Source organism: Mus caroli, unplaced genomic scaffold (assembly GCF_978045245.1).
Source record: "Mus caroli unplaced genomic scaffold, Mus_caroli_1 scaffold_10, whole genome shotgun sequence".
NCBI lineage: Eukaryota > Metazoa > Chordata > Mammalia > Rodentia > Muridae > Mus > Mus caroli.
The window spans coordinates 19127579-19152302 of record NW_028227265.1 but is presented as its reverse complement, the minus strand read 5'-3'; the positions used below and the strand labels follow the sequence as shown (position 1 = coordinate 19152302).

General features: G+C 43.7%; 1 protein-coding gene across 1 annotated transcript in view; it reads left to right on the top strand.

The window, feature by feature from the left end:
* The window catches only part of Hydin (HYDIN axonemal central pair apparatus protein), a 361694-nt gene that overhangs the window by 72883 nt on the left and 264087 nt on the right, over positions 1-24724 (top strand). The window contains exon 8 of the mRNA XM_085843582.1: positions 14271-14472. Within this exon, the coding sequence (XP_085699708.1) occupies positions 14271-14472 (202 nt within the window). The remainder of the gene's footprint in view (positions 1-14270; positions 14473-24724) is intronic.

The following is a 24724-nucleotide window of genomic DNA, read 5'->3' as shown; positions in this document are numbered from 1 at the left end:
AGCTGCGTCCTCCCCCTGGACGAATTCTTGATAAACCACAGCTTTCAGTTCTGTGCTTTCTGTGACAGGGGTTTGAGCCAGTGCCCTGGTACTTAAGGGCGTCAAATGTAGAGCTTCGCAAATGCCTGGCATTTGCCCACTCACATTTGCCTGAACCAGATTTCTCTCCACCTCTCTTCCCCCTCTTTGTCCTTGGAGTGTTAATACATAGTAAAATTGAGTTTGCTCAGGCAGCTGCTTTTTCTCAGCTATAAGTTACCTTTAACTGCACACTCTGTCCTGCAGAAGAGATTACACATTGAATTTCTCAAAGTTATACTGATAAGAGCAAAACAAAGTAAGCAACATGTGGTGGCCCTGGCCACATGGGAGGTTCAAGGCCAATCTAGGCTCCATCTTCTAAACCTGGAAGAATGCGACAAAAGCAAGACATGTTCAACAGTGACATTGCATGCCTGACTCATGTACAATACTGTCATTGTATGTCTGATACATGTGTAATAGTGTCATTGCATGCCTGAGTCATGTACAATAGTGTCATTGCATATCTGACACATGTGTAATAGTGTCGTTGCATATATGACACACACTCATCTGCTGGGGCCATCCACTACCTCTGGCTTTTCTGAGATGGCCCCTGATCCTTTGGTGGAGGGGTGCAGTATAGAGTCTCATTTAAACCTTAGCACTCCACTGTCTCTTATTCTCTGCATGACCAGTTGTGGATCTCTGTGTTAATTCCCAACCCTAGTCGAGGAGCCATTGTCAATGATACCTGCTGGGGGTCAGGGAAAAAGATTCCTTTTTTTTTCCCCCTTCAGGGATGCAGCCTCTGAGAGTCTATCCGTGCTCCAGTAGATGTCCTACACACATGTGTATGCAGGCAGCACCAAGAGAATTCAGTGGGTTTTAAAAAAAAAATGAGCACATGACGTTGGGAGGGGAAAGTGGTAAGGAGAGAACTTGGAGGGAGGAAATTGAGGGAGGATTTGATCAAAACACGTTATATACACATGTGAAAGTCTCAGATTTCTGTCAAATTAAAACTGAGAGATGGAAACAGCACCTGAGACCTGCAGGACAGACAGACAGCTCAGCGGCTCAAGTCCTGAAACCTTCAGCTGGGTGCTGAGGAACTTTATGTAACCCGAGGGCTCCTAGAGACGAGTAGTGTGAAGAAACAGTTAGAGAAGACGTTCTGCACGGCTCCAGGACAGTCCATATCCCCCACTGTTAGGAGTCTCAGCTAGAGTCACCATCACAGACATCCTGGAATCTCCCAGGGGAGGGAAAAGGATACCAACTCCCTCACAAAACCTTCCATCCAAAATTTGTCCTGACTACAAGATGTGCAGAGACAAAGATGGAGTGGAGTCTGAGGGCACCAACAACCAATGTCTGGCCCGACTTGAGACCCATCCCATGGGTAAGCACCCATCCCTGACACTATATTAATGATACTCTGTTATGCTTGCAGCCTGGAGCCTAGTATAAGTGTCCTCTGAGAGGCTCCACCCAGCAGCTGATCAAAACAGATTCAGAGATCCATAGCCAAATGTTAGACAGAGCTCAGGGAGGCTTGTGGAAGTGTTCAAGGGAAGAACTGAGGGACCTGGAAAGAGGGGCTCCATAAAAAGACCAACAGAGTCAACTGACCTAGATCCTTGGGGCTCCCAGAGACGGAGCCACCAACCAAAGAGCATGCATACATGGGCTGGACCTAGGCCTCCCTGCATATATGTAGCAGATGTGCAGCTTGGTCTTCATGCTGGCCTCCTAACAACTGGAGTGGGGGCTGTCCCTGACTCTGTTGCCTGCCTGTGGATCCCGTTCCCCTAATGGCCTCAGTAGGAGAGGATGTACCTAGTCCTGTAGTGACTTAATATACCAGGTTGTGTTGGTACCCATGGGTGCATCCTCTTTCTTAGAAGAGAAAGGGGGAGGAGCTGTGTGAGGGGGTAACTGGGGGAGCTGCAATCAGGATGTAAAGTGAATGAATAAATAAAATTAAATAAATAAATAAATGGGAAAAAAAGACATTCATCACTAGCCCATATTAAATGTCCTTCCTGAGTATTCACGAGACAATTTCATTGTACATAAAAAAAGGACATTTTTGCTGAACATTTGGTTACTTGGATGAGCCAGAGAAACAGGAACCAATGCCAGGTGAGGTGGTTGTCCCCATAAAGGTGACATTAACCACTGTCAGAGTCGGGAAGTGGAGCTGTGGGCCTGCTCAGCATTTTATAGCATTACATCTCTTGTTACAGAGGAGATATTTCAGTTTGGGAGCCAAACATTGGTCCGTACCAAACGCAAGATGATGGATGGGTTATTGTTAGATACATAAATGCATCCAATGATCATAATGCTGGTTCTTCACAGGGCGGCTTACTGGTCATTTGCATGTTTCATTTTGTTCTACTTTCTAAAGATACAAAGGAATTCTTTTTCATCCCCATGAAGGCTGATAAAGGAATCCTGGAAAGTAATACGGTGAGCAGTGGAGCCCAATACTCTCTGCAAGCGGAACGTGTAAATGTTAGCCAAATGTTAGACAGAGCTCAGGGAGGCTCCCGTCCTGAGCATCTCTGCAAACTCGCCTGTGTGCATTCCCTTTCCACTGTGTGTCTGTCAGAATTATGTTACACTATTATAATTAGAATGTTTAGAGACGTCACTGTAAAACAAACATTTTAACATGGCTGAAGAGTCAAGGGAAGCTTTCTCAGACCTAGTTTTCCTTTCGCTATTCCCTTTTTTTTTTTCTTTATTCGAGACAGGGTTTCTCTGTGTAGCCCTGGCTGGCCTGGAACTCACTCTGTAGACCAGGCTGGCCTCGAACTCAGAAATCTGCCTGCCTCTGCCTCCCAAGTGCTGGGATTGAAGGCTTATGCCACCACTGGCCAGCCCCTTTCTCTATTCCTCATTCCATGGTTTAAGATAGGAATCTTTGGTTGTCAGAGATGTTTTATGGGGAAGAGTCTCACATCATTGGGTGTTAGCATTTAAAGGGACAGTAGAGGATTTTGCCCCAGGGACAGAGAGGGGTCCAGACAAGACTTGCTACTGAACTCTATCGCCAGCCTAGAGGGTTTCTTTTTCTTTAATTTCTTTTTATTTTGAGATTATAATTACATCATTTCCCAGTTTCCTTTCCTCCCTCCACACCCTCCTGTATACCCCCTCTTGCTCTCTTTCAAATTCATGGCCTTTTCCCCTTTAATTATTTCTACACGCATGTGTGCGTGTGTGTGCCCTAAATATAACCAGCTCAGTCTGTCTATTAAGTGTGTGTATGTTTTCAGGGCTGACCATTTGGTATTGGATAACCAGTTGGTGTGCTCCTCCCTGGGGAGGACTATTCCCCACACCCCCACCCTTGCTCTCAGCATTCCTTAGTTGCCTGTAGTTCTTTGTGTAGGGTTGAGACCTCTTGGTCTTGCCCCTGTCCGTGGTAACATGCCCACTGTTGTTCTGGCTCAACTCCCCTTTAGGCAGTCATGTTTGTGAGACTTTATGTGTGTAGCTTCTGACATTATTACTAGGCGACACAGTCTCACAACAGATCCCCTATCCTCTGGATTTTACAGTCTGTCTGTCCTCTCCTTCCATGATGTTCCCTGAACCTTAGCTGTGGAAGTTGATTTATAAATGCATCCACTGGGACTGGACTCCTGCCTTTTGATTTGTCATGGTTTTGCGTAATGGTCTCTGTCTCCTGCAAAAAGAAGTTTCCTTGATGAGGCGCGAGGACTGCACATAGCTGCGGGTATAGAGACAAATATATAGAATGGGGTTAGGGATTATGCTGGTTTGGCAAAGCGTCAGTTGTCAGGTCTTCTTACTACTAGTCCTGGGCAGTTGTCTAGGTAACCGGTACCAGGCATGACTTCCCTCCTGTTGAGTGACTCTTCAGTAATTAAAGAGCTGTTGGTGACCATTAATAGATGCATGCCACTGCTTTACCCGGAAGGTTATCATGCCATTGCTGGGCATCGTTGTGGTTCAGAGACATCATAGCTGGGTAGGACTTTTGCTTGCCCCTCTCTTTTAGAGACCGGCATGGAGCCCTCTGGTACCACCAAAGCTAGTCCTCAGGGAGGTAGCCTTCAGGTCAGATCCAGCTCAGGGCCTCTGGCCCCTGCATCTGAAGTACATCGGTCTTCAACAATAGAAGCATTCTACTTCTGGGAGGGGGCAACCAAGGGCAATACTGACAGTCTATAGTGTTTGGGGATCTATTGGACCACTCTGATCAATAACTCAAAGGGGGACTTTTGAGTGTCCCCGTGTTGGGGGTTTTGTTAGATTGTCTTTAGCTCTTAAAGGGAGCATTGTCAGCTCAGATGACAGAATTTCATTTAAACTATACATGCATATTTACTATACATATAGTATGTTACTTTAGGTAGATAAGTTTTTCATGCATTCCTACTTTTCTCCTGTATCTTCTCCCCACTTCTTTATTAGATCCCCTTTTTCCATTTCCCATTTTACACTTGTACCCTGCTATGTCCTCTCTATTTTTTCCCAACCCTACCATGGCAATGGTCTTTCTCTCTCTTTCTTTCTTTCTTTCTTTCTTTCTTTCTTTCTTTCTTTCTTTCTTTCTTTCTTTCTTTCTTTCTTTCTTTCTTCCTTCCTTCCTTCCTTCCTTCCTTCCTCTCTCTTTCTTCCTTCCTTCCTTTCTCTCTCTTTTCTTTCTTTCTTTCTTTCTTTCTTTCTTTCTTTCTTTCTTTCTTCTTCCTTCCTTCCTTTCTTCCTCCTCCTCCTTCTTCTCCCTCTCCCACTCCCTTTCACTCTTCTCCTTCTCCTCCTCCTTTCTTCTTTTTCTCCCTCTCCCTCCCCTCCTCCTCTTTCTCTTCCTCTTCCCCTTCCCCTCTTCCTTTTCTTCCTCCTCCTTCTTTCCTTCTTTCACTTTCTTGACTTCTGTAGTCATTCCTGAGTATATACTCATATGTTAACATTTGGAGTGACATTTGATTCTTGTCTTTCTGGGTTTGGGTTACTTCACTCAATACCATTTTTTTTCTAGTTCCCCCATTGAAAGGGCTACACCCTGGGGAAGAATGTGGGAGCTAGAGGACATGCCTTTACCTCTTTCCGTCTCGGAAAGGACTGAGTGTACAAACCCCGGGCACATTAATGACTGTGCCCAGGTAGAGATGGAGCTTGAACCCAAGTTCCTGGCATGCTCTAAGCTAGGTCCCATTTACAAACCTGCACTGCCTTTGGTTCAGACCAGTGACAATTTTAGTCTTGTCGCTGACATGCTGGATTGTGGTTTGAATTTGAAATTCCCCCATAGGCTCATGGTGCCCAGCTGGTGTTTGGGAAGGCTGTAGAACTGTTAGGAGACAGAGATTCCCTAGAGGGAGATGGCCGCTGGGAGGCAGGTCTTGAGGTTTTATGACCCAGCCTCACTTCCTGTCTGTTCTCTGATTCCTGACTGTGGATGTAATATGTCAATTGTTTCAATCTCCTGCTTCTATGCCTCCCCGACCACGTGGACTATATCCCCTCAAACTCTAAATAAACCCTTCCACACTTCAGTTATGTCCTGCCAGTTATTCATCATAGTGACAAGCAAAGTAGCTCGCATAGCTGGTGAACTCAGATTGCCCCATTTTAGCTTCATAAGGAAAGGGATGAGGAATTTGCACTGAGTGGTATGCATATGACGGTGCTAAATTTGACTCCGCTGTGGTCAAGATATGAGCAACGTTCATTCACCCTCCCCAACAGCTTGTTCCCTTGAGACTCCATAGCTCCCCGCATCCATCTTATTTCACATACCCACGTCCTCTGTTATCTCCAAGTTCTAAAGCCACAGTGGGGGATGTATTGTGCACACAGCTAGCTTCACATTTAGTGTGGGGAAATTAGTTTTGCTCATGTTTGGCTTTGTTTGATTGATAGTAGTAAATCTGGCAAAATGTAATATGATACCTTCCACGAAATTTATTTTTTCCTGGGACATAATAAATGATTCTTGCACTGCTGCACCCAATGCCGGAAACTGAAGCAGAGTGGGAACAGGGAGTCCAAGGACACAGAGAAGTGCCAGCATAGACACACACAGCCTCTGCATCCGCACAAGCACGCCACCACCTCACCACCTCTATCCTGTGCCTCTTAGATAGCTAGGGTATGGAGAACCCTTTAAAGGTTGCCTTTAGGCTAATGCATATCAAAACAAGTATCCTAAAATACTTGGGGACAAAAAGAAGAGCTGTCACTCCCTCCTTGTCTTAGTTACTCTTCTATTGCTGTGATGAGACACCATCACCAAAGCAATTTGTAGAAGAAAGCCTTCATTGGCGGCTTACAGTTTCAGACCATCATACAGTGCCATGACCATCATGGCAGGGAGCACGGCAGCAGCAGGCAAGTAGGGATGATGCTGGAGTAACAGCAGAGAGCTCACATCCTGAGACACAAGCTTGAGGTACACACACTCATACAGAGAGAGAGAGAGAGAGAGAGAGAGAGCATGCTAACTGAAAATGATGTGTAGGCTTTTGAAAATTCAAAGCCCACCTCCCAATAACACACTTCCTCCAAAGGCCACACCTCCTAATCCTTCAACACTAATTAGGGACTAAGCATTTCAGTATCTGAGCATCTGGGGCCCATTCTCATTCTAACCACCGCACTCCTCTTCTATGGATCAGATGGATTTTGGAAAGTAGCGGGGGTAAAAAAGTTCTAGGAAAAAGATATAGTAGTTATTGTATTGCTGGCCAGGCACATTGTTGCAGTGAGCAAGCCAACCTGATCACACTCATTTGTGGGATTTGTGGATTGGTGTGAGATAGGCCCTTCAGTCTTTTATCCTTTGATTATTTTTTTAATACAACAAAACACCTCAAATAGCCACAGAAACAGAACAAGTAAAGCCATGTTATATAGTACATATTAGCTTTAACTCACCTCAGCAGGTTTCCACACAAGTTCCTTTGAAGGGCTCTATTTTTTATTCCTTGTAACCAAAATATAAGTTTGAAGTCACCTTGTTACCTTTTCTAATCTACTGTCCACATCTAGTGTAGGGGACTTTATGTTATTCCTATAGATTTGCATTAACCCTAACTCCATCTTTAAATGTCACAGTATATGATGCATACCATTCTCCAACTTGATTTATTCACTCAGATGTGATTTACAGATTTAAATGTATAGACACACATTATATAGTATAGTATGGGATTTTTAATTTTGCATGTATATATGTGCCTGTATATAGAGGCCAGAAGTCAATGTTGGGTGTCTGTCTGTTACCCTGCCTATTATTATTTGAGACAGGTTCTCTCATTGACCCTAGAGGCACCAGTTGCCTAGACTGGCTGGCCGTGAGTGCTGGGAGTCTACCTGTCTCTGCACCACCAGTGCTAAGGTTGCAGATGCATACCACCATGCTTGGCTTGTACACGGATCCTGAACTTAGCTTCTCGTAGCTGTACAAAAGGCACTTTACTGAGTAAGCCCACTCCTCAGGCTCCCAAAATGCCGTAAGTTATCTATTCTCCTACAGGACACTTAGGCCCTTTCTGTTTTTTCTGTTATTACAGACAGTGCTGTCCTGAGCATCCTTGCACAATGTTCTACAGCTGGGTGAGATTTTCTTTTTCTTTTCTTTTTTTTTTTTTTTGGTTTTTCCAGACAGGGTTTCTCTGTGTAGCCCTGGCTGTTCTGGCACTCACTTTGTAGACCAGGCTGGCCTCGAACTCAGAAATCCGCCTGCCTCTGCCTCCTGAGTGCTGGGATTAAAGGTGTGCTAAATTCCTACAGGTACAATTGCTGGGTGACAAAGACATTTTATATGACATTTTCTTGGGTAGTTAAATGACTCAAGCAACTCTACCAATTTATATTTTCCTCAGCAAACATGAGAAGTTTTGTTTTCCACATCTTTACCAATCTAGTACCAACAGGGTACTGTGAAACTGTTTAATTTTTATTAACATGCTTGATTATGGGAAGGCATCTCAGTTTACATTCATTATATTATTGGGCAGTTTTACATATTTATTGTAATCTCTATAATAATAATAATAATAATAATAATTCACAAAAGATTTTAGATGGGATAGTCATATGTTTAAAAAACTGAAACATTGCCAAAGTATATATTGCTTTCATATGTTCCCATTTACCCAGCCCGCTACCATTTTATGAGTTTCTTGAACAGTTTTTATGCAAATAAATGCAAATGTGAATGCACAGCATCTTCCTTCCGCACACAGAATATAAAATACAATATAAATTGTTCTGCATACTTTTCCATCTACTACTGCATCCGTGGATCCTTCCTCAAGCCTGTGTGCGTTTTATACACACACTGAGCACTGCTTTCAGAGGGACGGTGTTCTTCTGACCCATAAGTCACATTCTCACTCCGTGCTTCCTAAGAACAGCACCATTTTAAACACCCAGTTTATCTCAGGACACATTCCCAGGAGTGAGACACAGAGCCGACAGTATGGCAATGTTGGTTGAATTTTGCTCCACATTACCAAACTCAACGCCGGGAATGGAAAAGGATAGACCATTTCATGTTTCCTTCCCCTCTGACAAGAAACTGCATTTTCAAACATTTTTTTAAAAATTTATAACCAATTTAGTGTCTATATTTATTTGTGCTTTGAGGGTCCTAACATAAGCTCATTTTTATTTGTATGTCTTTCATTAGAGCAAATGTGTGCATCTTTTCAGCATACGTAGCATCTTTTTTACATTTCTAGCTTTGCAGCCTTATCCCAATCTATTGAACCGTCGTCTTGATTTTTGAAGTTGTAATTTTTTCTTTTTAATAGTGTTTAAGATTTTCCACACAATGTGTTTTGATCATATTCAGCATCTCCTCCCTCCCCTTTCAGACCCTCCTCTTCCCTACCCACCCAACTTTGTGTCCTCTTAAAACAAAATCCATCATACACAGTTCGTGCTACCAGTGTGCTCAGGCACGTGTTGTCGCCTACCGGTGTGTGTTAGTTCTACTAGGGGCCATATCCCTAAATGTAGACTGACTCTCCTTCCCAAGCAGCAACCAGCTGCCAGTAGATCCTTATCTAGGACTCCCCACCTCTCCAAACCCTGGATGTTGTCTGGCACCAGCTAGTGCAAGCCTTGTATGTGCTGCCATAACTGTTAATTTATATGTGCAACTGCCCTGCTGAGTCTCATTGTAGCCATCCGCCACCTCTGGCCTTACGATCTTTCTGTCCTTTCTTCTGCAGCCTTGGGATAAGGAGGCAATATGACATAGATGCACCATTTAGGGCCAAGAATTCCACAACCTCTCATTTATTCTTTGGCCAGGTGCAAATCTCTGTTAATCACCATCTACTAAAAAGAAGCTTCTCTGAGGAGGGAAGAGAGGTGCACAGATCAATAGGTAGAGCTCCAGTTAAGTCATTAGAAGTCGGTTTAATACTATGACCACTTAGAGTAATAGTAGCAGGTTCCTACTGGGGTCTATGACCTACCCATCCATAGTTTCTCTACATTCGGATACTCTCCATCAGATGCATAACTAGCAAAGATTTTTCTGTTCTGTGAGATGCCTCTTCACTCAAATGATGGTGTCTTTGCTTTGTAGTTTCATGAGACCCCGTTTATTAATTTCTCTTCTTTACGCCTATGCTCCTATGGTCCTGTTCAGGAAGCCCTTTCCTGTGCCAGTGAGTTCAAATCCAGTCCCTACCCTGTCCTCTACCAGATCCAGGGCATCAGGCTTTATAGACTTTTCAAACTGTGTTTTCAATTTTGCAAATTTGTTTCCAGCATCAATGAAGGACATATCATTTCTTCCTTTGAGTCACGATAGATTTAAACCAAACGTAGACATGCTATTGTTTAAAAGCAAGGAGAGCATTATGAAAGGACCCAGAAAGTGAAAGATGCTCTGCCTTTAAAGGAATGCTCTTACTCCTGGTGGCAAACTCTTCAGCTGAAATTAGGAGAACTGGAGGCTGGAGAAGGGCATCGTTAAAGTGCTGAGGGAAAACGAGGTCAAACTGGGCCATTTTTAGCATTCCAGTATCCTTGGAAGGTAAAAACAAAATAACGACATTTTCAGACAAAAAATTAAAACCTGAAAAAATTCTATAGATTTCCTGTTGTTATATTTCCCCTTGGTCAGGGTGAAGATTACATTCCATTATCTTTAAATTGCTGCTATTTCAGTTAACACATCAGATATAGCTCTATTCTTTTAATCAAAAGATGCATTAATTATTCACTTTACATCCTGATCACCCCCCCCCCTTCTCTCCTCCCTGTCCTGCCCTTACAAGCCCCTCCCCCATTACCTCCTCCCTTTCTCTGAGGAGAAGGGGAAGTCACCCTCGGGTACCACCCATCCCTAGGACATCCAGTTGCAGTAGGCCTAAGCGCATCCTCTCCCACTAAGGCCCAACTAGGTACTCCAGGTAGGCAACCGAGTCAGACACAGCCTCCACTCCAATTGTTAAGAATTGTTAAAAATGAAAATCAAGCTTACACATGTGCTACAGATGTGCAGGGAGGGGGCCTAGGTCCAGCCTTTGCTTGCTCTTTGGTCGGTGGTTCAGTCTGTGTGAGTCCTCATGGGCCCAGGCTTGTTGACTCTGTAGGTCTTCTTGGGGTGTCCTTGACCCCTCTGGCTCACTCAATCCTATCCCCTACTCTTCTACAAAACTGCCTAAGCTCTGCCTGATGTGTGGCTGTGGGTCTCTGCATCTGTTTCCATCAGCTGCTGGATGAAGCCTCTCAGGAGACAGTTATGCTAGGCTCAACCATAGCATAGCAGAGTAGCATTAATAGTGTCAGGGGCAGGCGCTCTCACATGGGATGTGTTTCAAGTTGGGCTAATCATTGTCTGGTCATTCCCTCAACCTCTGCTCCATCTTTATCCCTGTGCATGTTAAAAGCAGGACAAATTTTGGGCTAAAGGTTTTGAGAATAGGTCTATTCTTCAAGGCAGTGTTTTGTCTTTCTCTGCTTTCAGGATTTTGTCGTCAATTTCCTGTGGTTTTTATTGTAATATATTTAGGTATATATTTCCTCTAGTCTACCCCATTTTAATTCCTCTGGGTTTTGGAACTATCAACTGATGTCCCTAATTCCAGGAAACTCTTAGCCATCATCTCTTGAAATATTACCTTGGCTAGATGTGACCATCTCCATCCCGAGGTCCCCAAGAGTCCCCTACACTCGTGTTATTTTCTTATGCTTTTATACTTTTTGAACTAGTTTTCATTTCACTGATTTCTCTCATAAAAATAGAAATTCTCTTATTATGTGTATCCTTTAAAGGTTCTTATCCTCCTTTGCAGTCTTTTTTTCTTGTTAAATTTTAGGCCTTTATTTTATTTCGTTTTTTCATCTGTAAGTCCTCAAGTATGACTGTTCTTCACATTTTAGATTCTTTCTTAGTCTCCCATCATCACATCAGCTTTCACATCATCCATTTTTTTTTTATGAACATGCTAAGTGTGATTGGTGTGTGGCCTCTCTCTGATGGTGCCTGGTGTCTGTTCTTGGCGAGCCCACTTCTGTTGTTCACGTGTTAGTAGTTCTAATATGAGGCTTCGGTTCTTTGCAAGCATTATATTTGACTGTGTACTGTTGGAAAATTTAAAATTGTGGTTGTAGATGCCTTTTGCTAAAGTAGTAGTTCTCAACTTATGGCAGATGCAACCCCTTTAGGAGTCAAACATCCCTTTCACAGAGACTGCCTAAGACCATCAGAAAGTACGAATGTTTACATTAACGCATAACAGTAGCAAAATTACAGAAGTAGCAAGAATCTTATGGGGGTGGGGAGAGGATCACTGCAACATGAGGAAATGTATTAAAAAGGAAGGTTGAGAACCCCTGCTCTAGAGAAAAATGAGTTGTTTCTCCGTTTTGTCCGAGGTCAAAATCAGTGAGTGACATAAACTCGAAGCTTGAAGTGTTCTGTAAAGTGTAGGCGATTTCAGCAAGACAGTCTGACAGTAAACCGAGGAGATGGAGGGCCATCTCCATCCGGTTTACCCTCATTTTGGGGATGCAGTTCTTTTAGTAACAGAATTTATAGGGAAGGTCTTCTTTTTATCTTGTCTACTAACTCATAAATGGAGCCCAATGTCATCCACACTTAAATATGCAAATTCAAACAGTGAGTTTTCAATTATCACATTTCCCTCCCCAGAAAGTCTGAATTCTTTTTTTTTTTTAATGAAGGATGTCCATGGAAATATGAGTAATTCTTACCTCTAAACTGCAGGCCTAGGCTTTTGTGAGGAGAATGAGGCATTTCAGTTTCTTTGTGCATGGCTTTATAGTGCTTAAATTTGATTGTCTATCAATCTATCTATCATCTGTTGGTCTACATTTATCTATCTATCATCCATCTATCTATCTATCCATCCATCCACCTATCTATCTATCTATCTATCTATCATCTATGTATGTATGTATGTATCTATGTATGTACATATCTATCTATCTATCTATCTATCTATCTATCTATCTATCTATCTATCTATCTATCATCTATCTTCCTACAATCTTTAAACTTTAGACTCAAAGGTTTGGCGCTTGCTTTTTCTTCAAGCTGTGATAAAGTTAAAGGGAACCTGCGAAATCTTATCCGCTTGGCTAGGGCTATGAACAGGAACACGGACATGTAGATTAGTGTTTAAAAATGGTGAAGAATGATGTATTTGACCTTTAAAATCTAAATTACCACTAAATTGCAACCAGGTCCAGATTACCCGGGGATAAGAGCAGTCGGTTCCACCTGGATCCATTGAGCAGCTGCATGGGAGTGTCCTAGCCCAAAGCATCGTCTTGGAACTCAGGTTATTGATTTAACTCAGGTGGCTATTTGGCTCCTATGCGACTGTTAAAGCTAAGAAACTATTGCTGAAAACAAAGGGTGAATTACCATGCTTTTGCAATTCTAGTTAAAACTTGTACAGCACAGATACGCAAAGTATGCAAAGTATTTAAGTCTACCCTTTCTCTTTTTAAATTTTCCTTATGTATGTGTGTTTTCTGCATCTATGTCTATGTGCCATGTGCATGTCTGATACCCTCAGAGGCCAAAAGGAGGAGTCACATTCCCGGTAACTGGAGCTCCAGTTGGTTGTGAGCCACCATGTGGGTGGTAGGAATCAAACCTAGGTCCTCTGGGAAGGCAGCCAGTGCTCTTATCTCCTGAGCTATCTCTCCGGGCCCTTTTCTGTTTTAACACTAGAGTGATACACTCACTGTAGCCCCCACAGAGTCAAGAAAACTATAGTTTTGGGGTGTGCATCTTCTTGAATGCCCAGTGGCCTCCCATGCCTAGAGTCAAGATAACCGTGAGTCTGCACTAGTCCGTGACTGTTGTTTTGCCAAGAGCGGGTGATCCTGAGATTAAGATGCTTTTAAAGATTAACTCATGGTTTTTGTTTTTAGTTCTTTCTATGTCTCTGCTACCCAGGCACAGTATACTGTGTGTTGCTGTCATTGTTTGGATATGTGATTCTAGTTTTGAACTTACTGAATCTGATTTCTGACCCCTGGGGGAACTTAAAATCCTTGGTGCTGAGCAGCTAGTCCCAAGTGTATTTGACTGGATCTTTTCAGAACCAGACACTAGCTCATGCTGGAACCAAAGACAAGGCTTGTGTTTAAATTCTGAAGTGCCTGGTCCTCCTGGCCAAGTTGTAAGCCTGAAGAATATTTATGAAGAAAAATATCCCCAGAGAACATTTCATAACAATTCATATTTTATGTGGCTTATATATTTTTAAAAATGACTAGAGAAGATAGTTTCATTTCCTGTAATTTCAACAAAGGGTGATAATTAAGTTTTCTGATCATGTCTGACTCTGGGTTGATGGTCTGGAGGACATATAAAATATAAAATGGATGGTCCACATTCCCTAACCTCATCTTGATTTTTTTTTAAGGCCAGAAGTATCATTCTAGAATTAGTCTTTTATGTGTTTACACATGTATGTGTACATGCCTGTGCAGGCCAGAGATCAGTGTCAGGCCTCAATCCACCTTGTTATTTGAGACAAGGTCACCTTTGTCTAGATTGGCTGACCAGTGAACCCTCAGGAATCCATTGGTCTCCTCTTCCCCAGCACCGAAACTCTGGGTGGTGCATGCTTGGCTTTTTGTGAGGTTCTGAGAAATCAAACTCAGTTCTTCAGGCTTGCATGGGAAGTACTTTATTAAGTGAGCCTTCTCCCCATCCTAGGATAAATCTTAAAGTGTCTTTCTACCTTATTAATTTCCAGGTGAAATGGTATTTGTATGTCTCTATGGAGTTGCCGTAGATGTGAATATAAGACTGGACAAGAATTCTTTGATCATGGAGAAAACCTACATATCTCTGGCCAACCAGCGGTCTATAACCATTCACAATCGCACTAATATAATTGCCCACTTCCAGTGGAAGGTGTTTGCTACCGAAGAAGAGGAAGACAAAGAAAAATACAAGTATGGTGGGGGTAAATCAAGTTAATATGGTGGGGAGGGGCAGGAAGCAGTGTTTTTACAGTGCATTCTTTTTTTCATAATATTTTTTTAAAAATTCACATTACCCCTTCTAGTCCCACACTTATAGCCCCCCACCCATACTTCTCCTTCTCCTCAGAGAAGGGGAAGTCCCGCTTAGCTAGCACCCCATGCTGGAACATCTAGTCTCAGCAGGACTAGGTATACTCTCTCCCACCGAGGCCCAGCAGTCCAGGTAGGGGAAGGGGATCCCATTCTTAACCACAAACTGAGACACTGGCTCTGCTGCAGGGTGCCCTTTGGAACATCAGATGCTGTAGCTAATCAGTTAAACTTAACCTGGTTATACAGTAGCAATAATTAAAGATTTAATCGGTTTTAAAATGACATTCTCTTAGACTTGACCTTAGTACAAGGAGATAAGAATGGATCAGTTCACATTCTTCTACATGATAACCGCCAGTTGTGCCAGCACCATTTGTTGAAAATGCTGTCTTTTTTCCACTGGATGGTTTTTAACTCCCTTGTCAAAAATCAAGTGACCATAGGTGTGTGGGTTCATTTCTGAGTCTTCAATTCTATTGCATTTGTCTACCTGTCTGTTGCTATACCAGTACCATGCAGGTTTTGTTTGTTTGTTTGTTTGTTTGTTTGTTTTTAATCAGAATTGCTCTGTAGTACAGCTTGAGGTCAGGCATGGTGATTCCACCAGAGATTCTATCATTGAGAAGATTTTTTGCTATCCTAGGTTTTTTGTTATTCCAGATGAATTTGCAAATTGCCCTTTCTAAATCCTTGAAAATTTGAGTTGGAATTTTGATGGGGATTGCATTGAATCTGTAGATTGCTTTCGACAAGATGGCCATTTTCACTATATTGATCCTGCCAAAGCATGGGAGATCTTTCCATCTTCTGAGATCTTCTTTGATTTCTTTCTTCAGAGACTTGAAGTTCTTATCATACAGATCTTTCACTTCCTTAGTTAGAGTCACACCAAAGTATTTTATATTACTTGTGACTATTGTGAAGGGTGTTGTGGGACGCCTGACTCGCCAGCAAGAAAGACACCACAATAGGATCCTTCTGCACACGTTTATTGGGAGAGCATTGACTGTGTAGGCGAAAGACCCCGAGCCCTGGGCCTCTCACTCTTATATACTTACTATCAGTTCCCATCCACTCACAACAGGCCACATCACCTCACCAGGTACGCAGCTTCAGCTAATCAGGGCAGCAGGGGCATATCTCCACCAAAATGGCTTCGCCAGTAACCTGGTACACTTTCGCAGCTCTCACGATGTTTGTGGCTTATATGAGGAAGTCAGGTGCAAGTCATATGACTTAGCTGCAGTCCCTGGCGCCTTTGGGACTGCCGCCACACCCGCTCCCCACATCGTGTTGTTTCCCTAATTTCTTTCTCAGCCTGTTTATCCTTTGTGTAGAGAAAGGCCATTGATTTGTCTGAGTTAATTTTATATCCAGCTACTTCACTGAAGCTGTTTATCAAGTTTAGGAGTCTCTGGTGGAATTTTTAGGGTCATTTATATATACTATCATATCATCTGCAAATAGTGATATTTTGACTTCTTCCTTTCCAATTTGTATCCCCTTGACCTCCTTTTGTTGTCTAATTGCTCTGGCTAGGACTTCAAGTACAATGTTGAATAGGTATGGAGAAAGTGGACAGCCTTGTCTAGTCCCTGATTTTAGTGGGATTGCTTCCAGCTTTTCTCCATTTACTTTGATGTTGGCTACTGGTTTGCTGTAGATTGCTTTTATTATGTTTAGGTATGGGCCTTGAATTCCTGATCTTTCCAAGACTTTTATCATGAATGGGTGTTAAAATGACATTCTTTGCTGTTTTTAAAGCACTAATATACATGTATGTATTCCTTTTCATAGCCCTAAGTTTATCATCTCTTACAGTGAGTCCCCAAACTGTTTGTTTTGGGCTGGCATCAATGTCACCCCCCCTCTCTCTGTGAGTGTGTGTGTGTGTGTGTGAGTGTGAGTGTGTGTGTGTGTGTGAGTGTGAGTGTGTGTGTGTGTGTGTGTGTATGTTTGTGTAAAGATGTTCCCAGAAAACAGGAAGAATGAGGGAAAAGATAGGTTTAAATGTAATGATTTTTATACTCTTGGTTTTCCACAACACTACCTAGTTTCTCTGGACCATGTAATTTAATAATGATTTCTTTGGGATATTTAATAGTCTGCTTTTATTTTTAATGATACTTCAGATAGCAGCAGAGCTTAGAAAAATGTAAAACCGGCTGGCTTTTAGCTTCTGGCCTAATGGTTATATTCTGGATGTTTCTTTCCAGTGGCCCCATCCTTGCCTGTCAAAGCTGGGCTTTCATTTTCTGTCCCTCAGGCCTCTCTGAAAGGACACTTCTATTGCTTTCATTTCCATTTGCATGAAAGATTAGCCCTGGGAAGCCTCAAGGCTTTGTTTGAAACCAAGTTAGTGTGGAATAAAACTAAAAGTCCCTAGAAGAAGTCCCCCAGAGCACTGTCCCTAATTGAATCAGAAGGATCCAGGACAGTGACAGGACACAGTGGGCCGAAGACTGGCTGTCTAGGCGCTGAGCTTCAATCACAGGATCGCCACTGTGCCTGCCGACAGAAGCTTGCCTTGCCTACAAACCTCACTGGGCCTCATCCCTGCCTACAAACCTCACTGGGCCTCATTCCTGCCTACAAACCTCACTGGGCCTCATCCCTGCCTACAAACCTCACTGGGCCTCATCCCTGCCTACAAACCTCACTGGGCCTCATGGCTTAGAAATGTTAACGAGCTGCTTTTTATCCTTAGTTATTAATACTTTTTAGAACTGTATGAAGTATCATAGTGAAGCCCATTCGTATGTACAGTTAATACATGCTAATAAAAAGGGCAGAAGTTTTAAGCGGAAATGCAGCATTTGAAAGTGCAGAGGGAATAGTGTCTCCCTTGCTCCACCTGCCCAGATCCTGCAGCTTGGCGATGGAGGCCGAGCAGCAACTGGAAAGGCCCAAGCACATCTGAAGCTAGCGTCAGAGTGAGGACAGAGGAAGGTGGTGAGGGGGAGTTGTGCAGTAATTCCACAGCTGCCCCATGGTATCCACAGCTGTCCCATGGTATCCACAGCTGCCCCATGGTATCCACAGCTGCCCCATGGTATCCACAGCTGCCCCATGGTATCCGCAGCTGCCCCATGGTATCCACAGCTGCCCCCATGGTATGCACAGCTGCCCCCATGGTATGCACAGCTGCCCCATGGTATCCGCAGCTGCCCCATGGTATCCGCAGCTGCCCCATGGTATCCACAGCTGCCCCCATGGTATCCACGGCTGCCCCCATGGTATCCACAGCTGCCCCATGGTATCCACAGCTGCCCCATGGTATCCGCAGCTGCCCCCATGGTATGCACAGCTGCCCCCATGGTATGCACAGCTGCCCCATGGTATCCGCAGCTGCCCCATGGTATCCGCAGCTGCCCCCATGGTATCCACAGCTGCCCCCATGGTATCCACAGCTGCCCCCATGGTATCTGCAGCTGCCCCCACGGTAGAGCCTTTTGGAGAGGAGGAGAAAATGCAGCTTTAACTTCAACCGTGTCTCCATGAAGCTGGCTATAGGTATGGCATGGTACCAGTACCAGGCCAACGTCCAAAAAGTATGTAGAAAAGGAGGAGGAGGAAGAGAGGAGGAAGAAAAGGAGGAGGAGGAAGAGGAGAAGGAAAGAAGAAGAAGGAAGAGGAGGAGGAGGAAAGAAGAAGGAGGAGGAGGAGGAAAGAAGAAAAAGGAAGAGGAGGAGGGGGAAGAGGAGGAGGAAGAGAGGAAATAATTATGGATGGAAGGAAGGAAGGAAGGAAGGAAGGAAGGAAGGAAGGAAGGAAGGGCATGTATAGAAGGTGCCAGACTATCCAGAATAGGACTTCAGACCCAAGTTCTGTCTCCATGTCACTTCACCTGATACCTATACCATTATTATTTTAATATTTTTATCTGTTTTATTATTTTTGTTTGTTTGATTGGCTGGTTGGGTGGGTTTTTTTGTCTTGCTTTGAGATGAGACCTCATGTATCCCAGGCCAGCCTCAAGCTCACTACGTAGTCAAGGATGACCTAGAATTCCTAAGTCTCCTGCCTCTAGCCTCCTCATAGCAGGGTTGCCTGATTTATCAAGTTCTGGGGATTCAACTTAGGGCTTTGTAGATGCTAGGCAAGCACTCTCCCAACTGAGCTACATCCTTGGCTTTGTGTGTGTATGTACATGTATGTGTCTGCGTGTATGTGTGCATGTGTATTTGCATGTGTGCATGTGTATGTATGTGTCTGTGTGTATGTTGTGTGCACATATATGTGTGATGCATGTGCATCTGTGTGTGTTTGTGTGTACATGAGTATGTCTGTGTGTGTGTGTGATTGTATGTCTATGCGTCTGTCTGTATGTGTGTCCATGCATACGCAGAAGCCAGAGGTTGATGGTGGTCATCTTTCCCAATCACTCCATAACTAACTTTTAATGACAGGATCTTTCACTGAACTTGGAGCACGCTGGTTTGGCTGGAGTGACCAGCCATCCCCAGGGACTCTCCTATTTCCATATCCCCACATCTGGAATTATTAACATGCATCCTGCTCCTAGCTTTTTACATAGGCTCTGTGGAAATGGTCTCTAGACCTCACATGTGCATGGCAAGCACTTTATCAACTGAGCCATCTCCCCTCAATGCCACTCTTCCTCATTATGTCTAGTGTATAAAACAAGTTTTCTTATAACATTTGTATCCCACCCATGTATACAGTGAACTTTGATTGTATTCACCCTCTGTGGATCTTACATTTTTCCCATCCCCCCTTCAACATCCCAGTAGTCGCCATTTTAGTTTCATGTCCTTTGTTTTTTTCCTTTGTCTAGTGTCCACATATGAGAGAAGATACTAATGCTTGTGTTTGTGGGGTGACATATTTCACTTGCCAGGCCCATCTATGTTCCTGAAGTTGTCATAATTGCTTCCTTCCTTATGGCTGAATGAGGCTCCACTGCATGCATACCACCACACTTCATCCATCCCTATCGTCTGTCCTCACTACTTCTGGCCAGAGAAGTCAGTCAGCTCTCCATAGCAGTATCTGTGTATCTCATTTATCACAGCCCTATTTGAGGTATTATTTATTATTACAGAGCCTCACTTTTAAACACAGAACTAGAGAAGTGGCTTTAGATCTCTGAGTAGGATCATCTTCACTTTCTCTTTGGGTGACTTATATGAATGTCACTTATGTTTCCCTCAAGTAGGTTGGTTTACCTAAGTAAAGAGTCTACAGAATGCCACCCTGTCTTCTTCCCCTCCTCTTCTAAGCACCAGATGCCAAGAGCTAGAGCGGGGAGTGGACTAAACTCTGCTCTGCCTGATCACCTTCTTCCTTTTCCCTTCCTTGTTCTTTGATGCATTCCTCAACTTTCATATGCTTATTCTCACCTTGGATTCTTGTCCCAGATATAATTGCCAACATATGCCCATTCTTACCAAAACAAGGCAAGCTCGGAGCTCTGTATGTCTTCCTAAGCAGTGCATGTGGGTGGCAGCACTTTGCAATGGCCATGGTCTCCTCTGTCGCACATTCTTGGGTTATGTCCAAGGTCACACATGAGTAGCATACAGAAGAGATATCTCTGTCCATCCCCTCCCCCTGAAAAAAAACATAGTGAGATCATTAACCAGCAGTGCAATGCCCTCTGATATTCTGTGGCAAGGCCTGTGCAGTGTCCCTGACATCATTCTTTATATACAGGATGCTCCTGCTCCCAATAAGGAGCACAGCCACTTCTCGCTCATCTCCCATTCCTCCATCAGCATCTCTAGTTAAACCTGTACAGCGGCAGTTCTCAGCCCGTGGGTCATGACCCACCTGGGGATTACACATCAGATATACTGCATCAGGTCAGATATTTACATCATGATTCACAACAGTAGCAGAATTACAGATATGGAGTAGCAACTAAATAATCTTGTAGTTGGGGGTCACTATAACACAAGGAACTGTATTAAAGGGTCAAAGCGTTTAGGAAGATTGAGAACCACTGCTGCAGAGAAAAAGGTTGACCTTGTTCCTAAGCTTGACATGGAGAGAACCTGTCTTTAGTCGGAGACACGTTTCCAGAGATTCAAACTTCCCTTTCTCGGCATCCCAAGGACCTAAGGTATAATGAGAGTGTAATGTCATATATGAGACTTGGTTTTCTTTCCTCCGCTGTCTATTTGCAAAATGCCTTCCACCTCATCCTGGGGCATCCATCTATGAGCACAGAAGCGTATCCAAAGGTCTCTACGAAAATGCTAGCACGGTAACAAATGGCCTTGACTTCCCTTCCATCCATCATGGTGTCTTGCCCATAAAATCTTGGCGAGCCAAGATGTGGCTGTCTCTTTTCCCAGTAGAAGAATTTCAGCTCCAAGAAATAGTTTATCCTTCCTTTTCTGGGAAGGACAGCCTTGCTCTCTGTACATTTTACTGTGTTGGAACCTTGAGACAAATGTCTGGGCAGAGAAACACAGGGCTATTCCCAGGCCCCAGGTTCTGAACAGGAAGATACCCCTCTTCTGGGAAGAAGTTCTGTTACAATTGTTCTTCTCAAAAAAAAAAAAAAAAAGCACCCCTCCCCTCCCAAAACAAACCCTTTAAATCAAGGACCCTTATAAAAACCACCTTTTTGTTCTATTTCTTGATGTTTTCTCTGGAGCTAGAAAAAAGCACTAGTCTTGTCAGAAGAGGCTGCTTCCTTCCTTCCTTCCTTCCTTCCTTCCTTCCTTCCTTCCTTCCTTCCTTCCTTCCTTCCTCAGCGGTGTACAGTCAGTTGCACTCTGTGAAATTCTGTCAAACTTTCTCTCCTCACATTCAGTGGCTTGGTGTGGGCTTTTATGGACTTTTGCTCCCAGTGTCCCCAGCAGGGTCACAGGCATTATTTCAGGAGCAGGTGGCTCTAATTCTAAATTTGCTCAAGACCCCACAGCTTCCTCAGTGGACAGCCTGCACTGTGGTTGGCATGTTTATTTCCCAACATTCAGGTGCAGGAAATGGCACATCTCTCTAGTTAATTCAATCTTAATTGATATTTGAGCCTGCCACCTGGGCTACTGTAATAGGTTTGATTTCAGTTATGTTCAGGAGCTACTTCCCTGGTGTCGTACAAAAGAAGAAGAAGAAGAAGAAGAAGAAGAAGAAGAAGAAGAAGAAGAAGAAGAAGAAGAAGAAGAAGAAGAAGAAGAAGAAGAAAGAAGAAGAAGAAGAGTCGTCTACCATTGTCTAGGGTCATGCAGTCCATTTGAAGGTAACCATGGCGCTGTTGGCTCCATTTATTCTGTTCCTGTTATAGGAGGACCTGGAAGCGCTTCTCCCAGCTCTGAAGGCCAAGCAACTTTTCAACATCCAATTGCCAACTCTATTAATCACGTCTCTCACTGCAACACAATAGCTGACAAAATCAACTATTCTGGCTCCCAACTCAAGGGTCTAGTCCATCACGACAGGGTAGTCATGGAAACAGAAGTATGAGGCAGCTGGTTCCAACTGCATCCAGTCAGGAGGCAAACAGTGACTTTTTCTTGGGTTCCTCTTACTTTTCCCTTTTACTTCAGTCCAGGGCCCCACCCCATAGACTAGCACCGCTCTCTGAAGGCCATGAGTTAGCAGCCACCATGGGTCACAATTTCACTTGTAAAACAGGTGAGATTCTTATACTCACAGAGAAACAAGGATGACCTTTTCAAAAGTGCTCTCTTGTGAGACATCTCCTCATCTATAAAACGGAGCCACCTCTGAGGCAAGATACTATGATCATCAACAAGAGTGACGGTCGGCGAAGCCATGCGCAGACGTGCCGCGCCCTGTAGGCATCAGCGTGTCTCAGGATTGTTGCATTTCCCCTCTGCAGACTCTCAGCAATGCCTCCAATTCCTCCTTGAGGACAGAAAGGACATCTGGATTTGCTTTCTGCCTTGTTCTGGCTGTTCCTGATCCAGCGTCCGTAGAAAAGGAAATTTTTGTTTATATGGGAATTTTTTGTCTCATTTTCCAGGGGGAGAGCTGAGCTCATTGCCTCCTTCTGATCATCATCATCATCCTCACTGACACAAGACATTGCATGCAATCTCTTACGCCCCATACCCCATTCCCGAAAACTCTCCTGGACAGGACACTAACGTGTTCATATGTGTCTTTTTATGTGCATCTAGTCTAATGAAGTATGTGTTGTTTCAGAAAAATAGGCATTTCCATGGCTAGATGTGATTATTTTGCGCTCCATTTTCTCCTTTTGTACTAGACCGCGTGTTAAGGCCCTTCCTGGTGCTCTGTGTGAGTCTAACCCATTGATCTTGATGACCTACCATATCCTGTCCTTTCCCCAGGCCTCTTCTGGTGATGGAGCCCCAGGCTCATTCATGCCAGTGTTTGCATGTTAGGCAACCATGGAAAAGTCCTCTATGCTTCAATCTGAAAACTGATTCACACAGAACTTTTAACTCTACCTGTTTTTTTTTAATGTAAAGGAAACACTCAATAATGAATATATAAAATTTGATTTTTTTAAAAAAAAAATTACACCAGTGGTTAAGATAAAACTCACTTTCAATCTTATGACCCAGAGAAAAGCCTAAGGAATAGTTTAGTATCTATTAAGTGCATTCCTTTGCAAAATGAAAATACTTCCCCCATTCTTTTACTTCTTCTTCTTCTTCTTCTTCTTCTTCTTCTTCTTCTTCTTCTTCTTCTTCTTCTTCTTCTTCTTCTTCTTCTTCCTCCTCCTCCTCCTCCTCCTCCTCCTCCTCCTCCTCCTCCTCCTCCTTCTTCTTCTTCTTCTTCTTCTTCTTCTTCTTCTTCTTCTTCTTCTTCTTTTATAAAAAGGCAGGTTTCTATGTATAGAATATTTTGTAGCTTGATTCTTTATCTTCATAAAACCTTGCTAATAAGACTGGAAAGATGTCACCATGGTTAAATGGCCTCACTCCTCTTGTAGAGGACTAAGGTCCAGTTCCCAGAATCCACATGGAAGTTTACTGCTATCTATAACCCTAGTTCTAGGGTGTCTGAGGCCCTTACATATGATTTACCCACTTTACTTCCTCATACTTTAAAGCAGGTCACCATCGTTCTTTGCTTCCGTCCGGGATTGCTTTAGAATCTATTACTGCAAGTGGAGTTTTCTGTTCCAAGTTATATGAGTTACTTCTCTATTGCTGTAACAGAACACCACAAACAAAGCAACTTACTAACAAGCTAGTTTTAATTGGCTTATAGTTCCAGAGGGTCAAAGTTCATGATGGTGGAACAAAGGCATGGGGGAGCGGATGAAGAGCTGTGTGCTCACAGCCCACCCGACAACCAGGAGGCAGAGAGCACACTGGGAATGGCACAAGTCACGAATCCTGCCCCACCCACCTCCAGTGGTGGCCACACCTCCTCCAACAAGGCCACACCTCCTAATCCTTCCCAAACAGTCTCACCAGCCAGGGACCAAGTATTTAAGTATGTGTGTCTATGGGAGCCATTCTCATTCAGATCACCACACAAATGATGTGCCGTTTGTAAGCATCCCAGAAAGCCATCAACCTAGGAAGTAGAAAGAACTGGGTTCCTCTCTTTCCAAGCTGATATGGCCAGTGGCATAGGGGAGGTACTGCTTGTTACCTTGGATACTGTTTCCTACTTCCTTAGAAGTAGAAGGGAAGGGCACGCTGCTTTCTTCCTTGGATCCAGGACACTCGATCCATTCATCTGATTCCCCTGTGCTATACAGTCAAAGGGCTCTGAACACATAAGTTATTTAAAAGAACCATTTGACAAAATGGATCCTCTGGTCATATGAGGTCATCTAGAAGGTCAGAGCAAAGACAGGATCTTGGTGGCCTGGGGTCACACAGCCCTCCCTCCCTAGGTATGTGTGGTCACTGGGGTCCCTGAGGACAGGGGCAAGGGCCCAGTGGGAGTGCAGAGCAGTCTGCAGAGTCCAGGTGAAAGGTGGTCTTAGAAGGCAGAGGGCAGTGAGGAGAGGGTTGAGAGAGGCTGTTCTCTCATCAACAGCAGCGGACATCAAGAACTAGGAAGTGAGCACAAGAGACATCCTCAGACATGGCTCAAGCATCTTACAAGTTTGACGTCTTAGGCAATGAAAATGCTTGACATAGCCAAAAAGGTGCCAGGAGCTAAACCAGGACCCAGATCACCTTTAAACTCCTGTTTCTTAGAT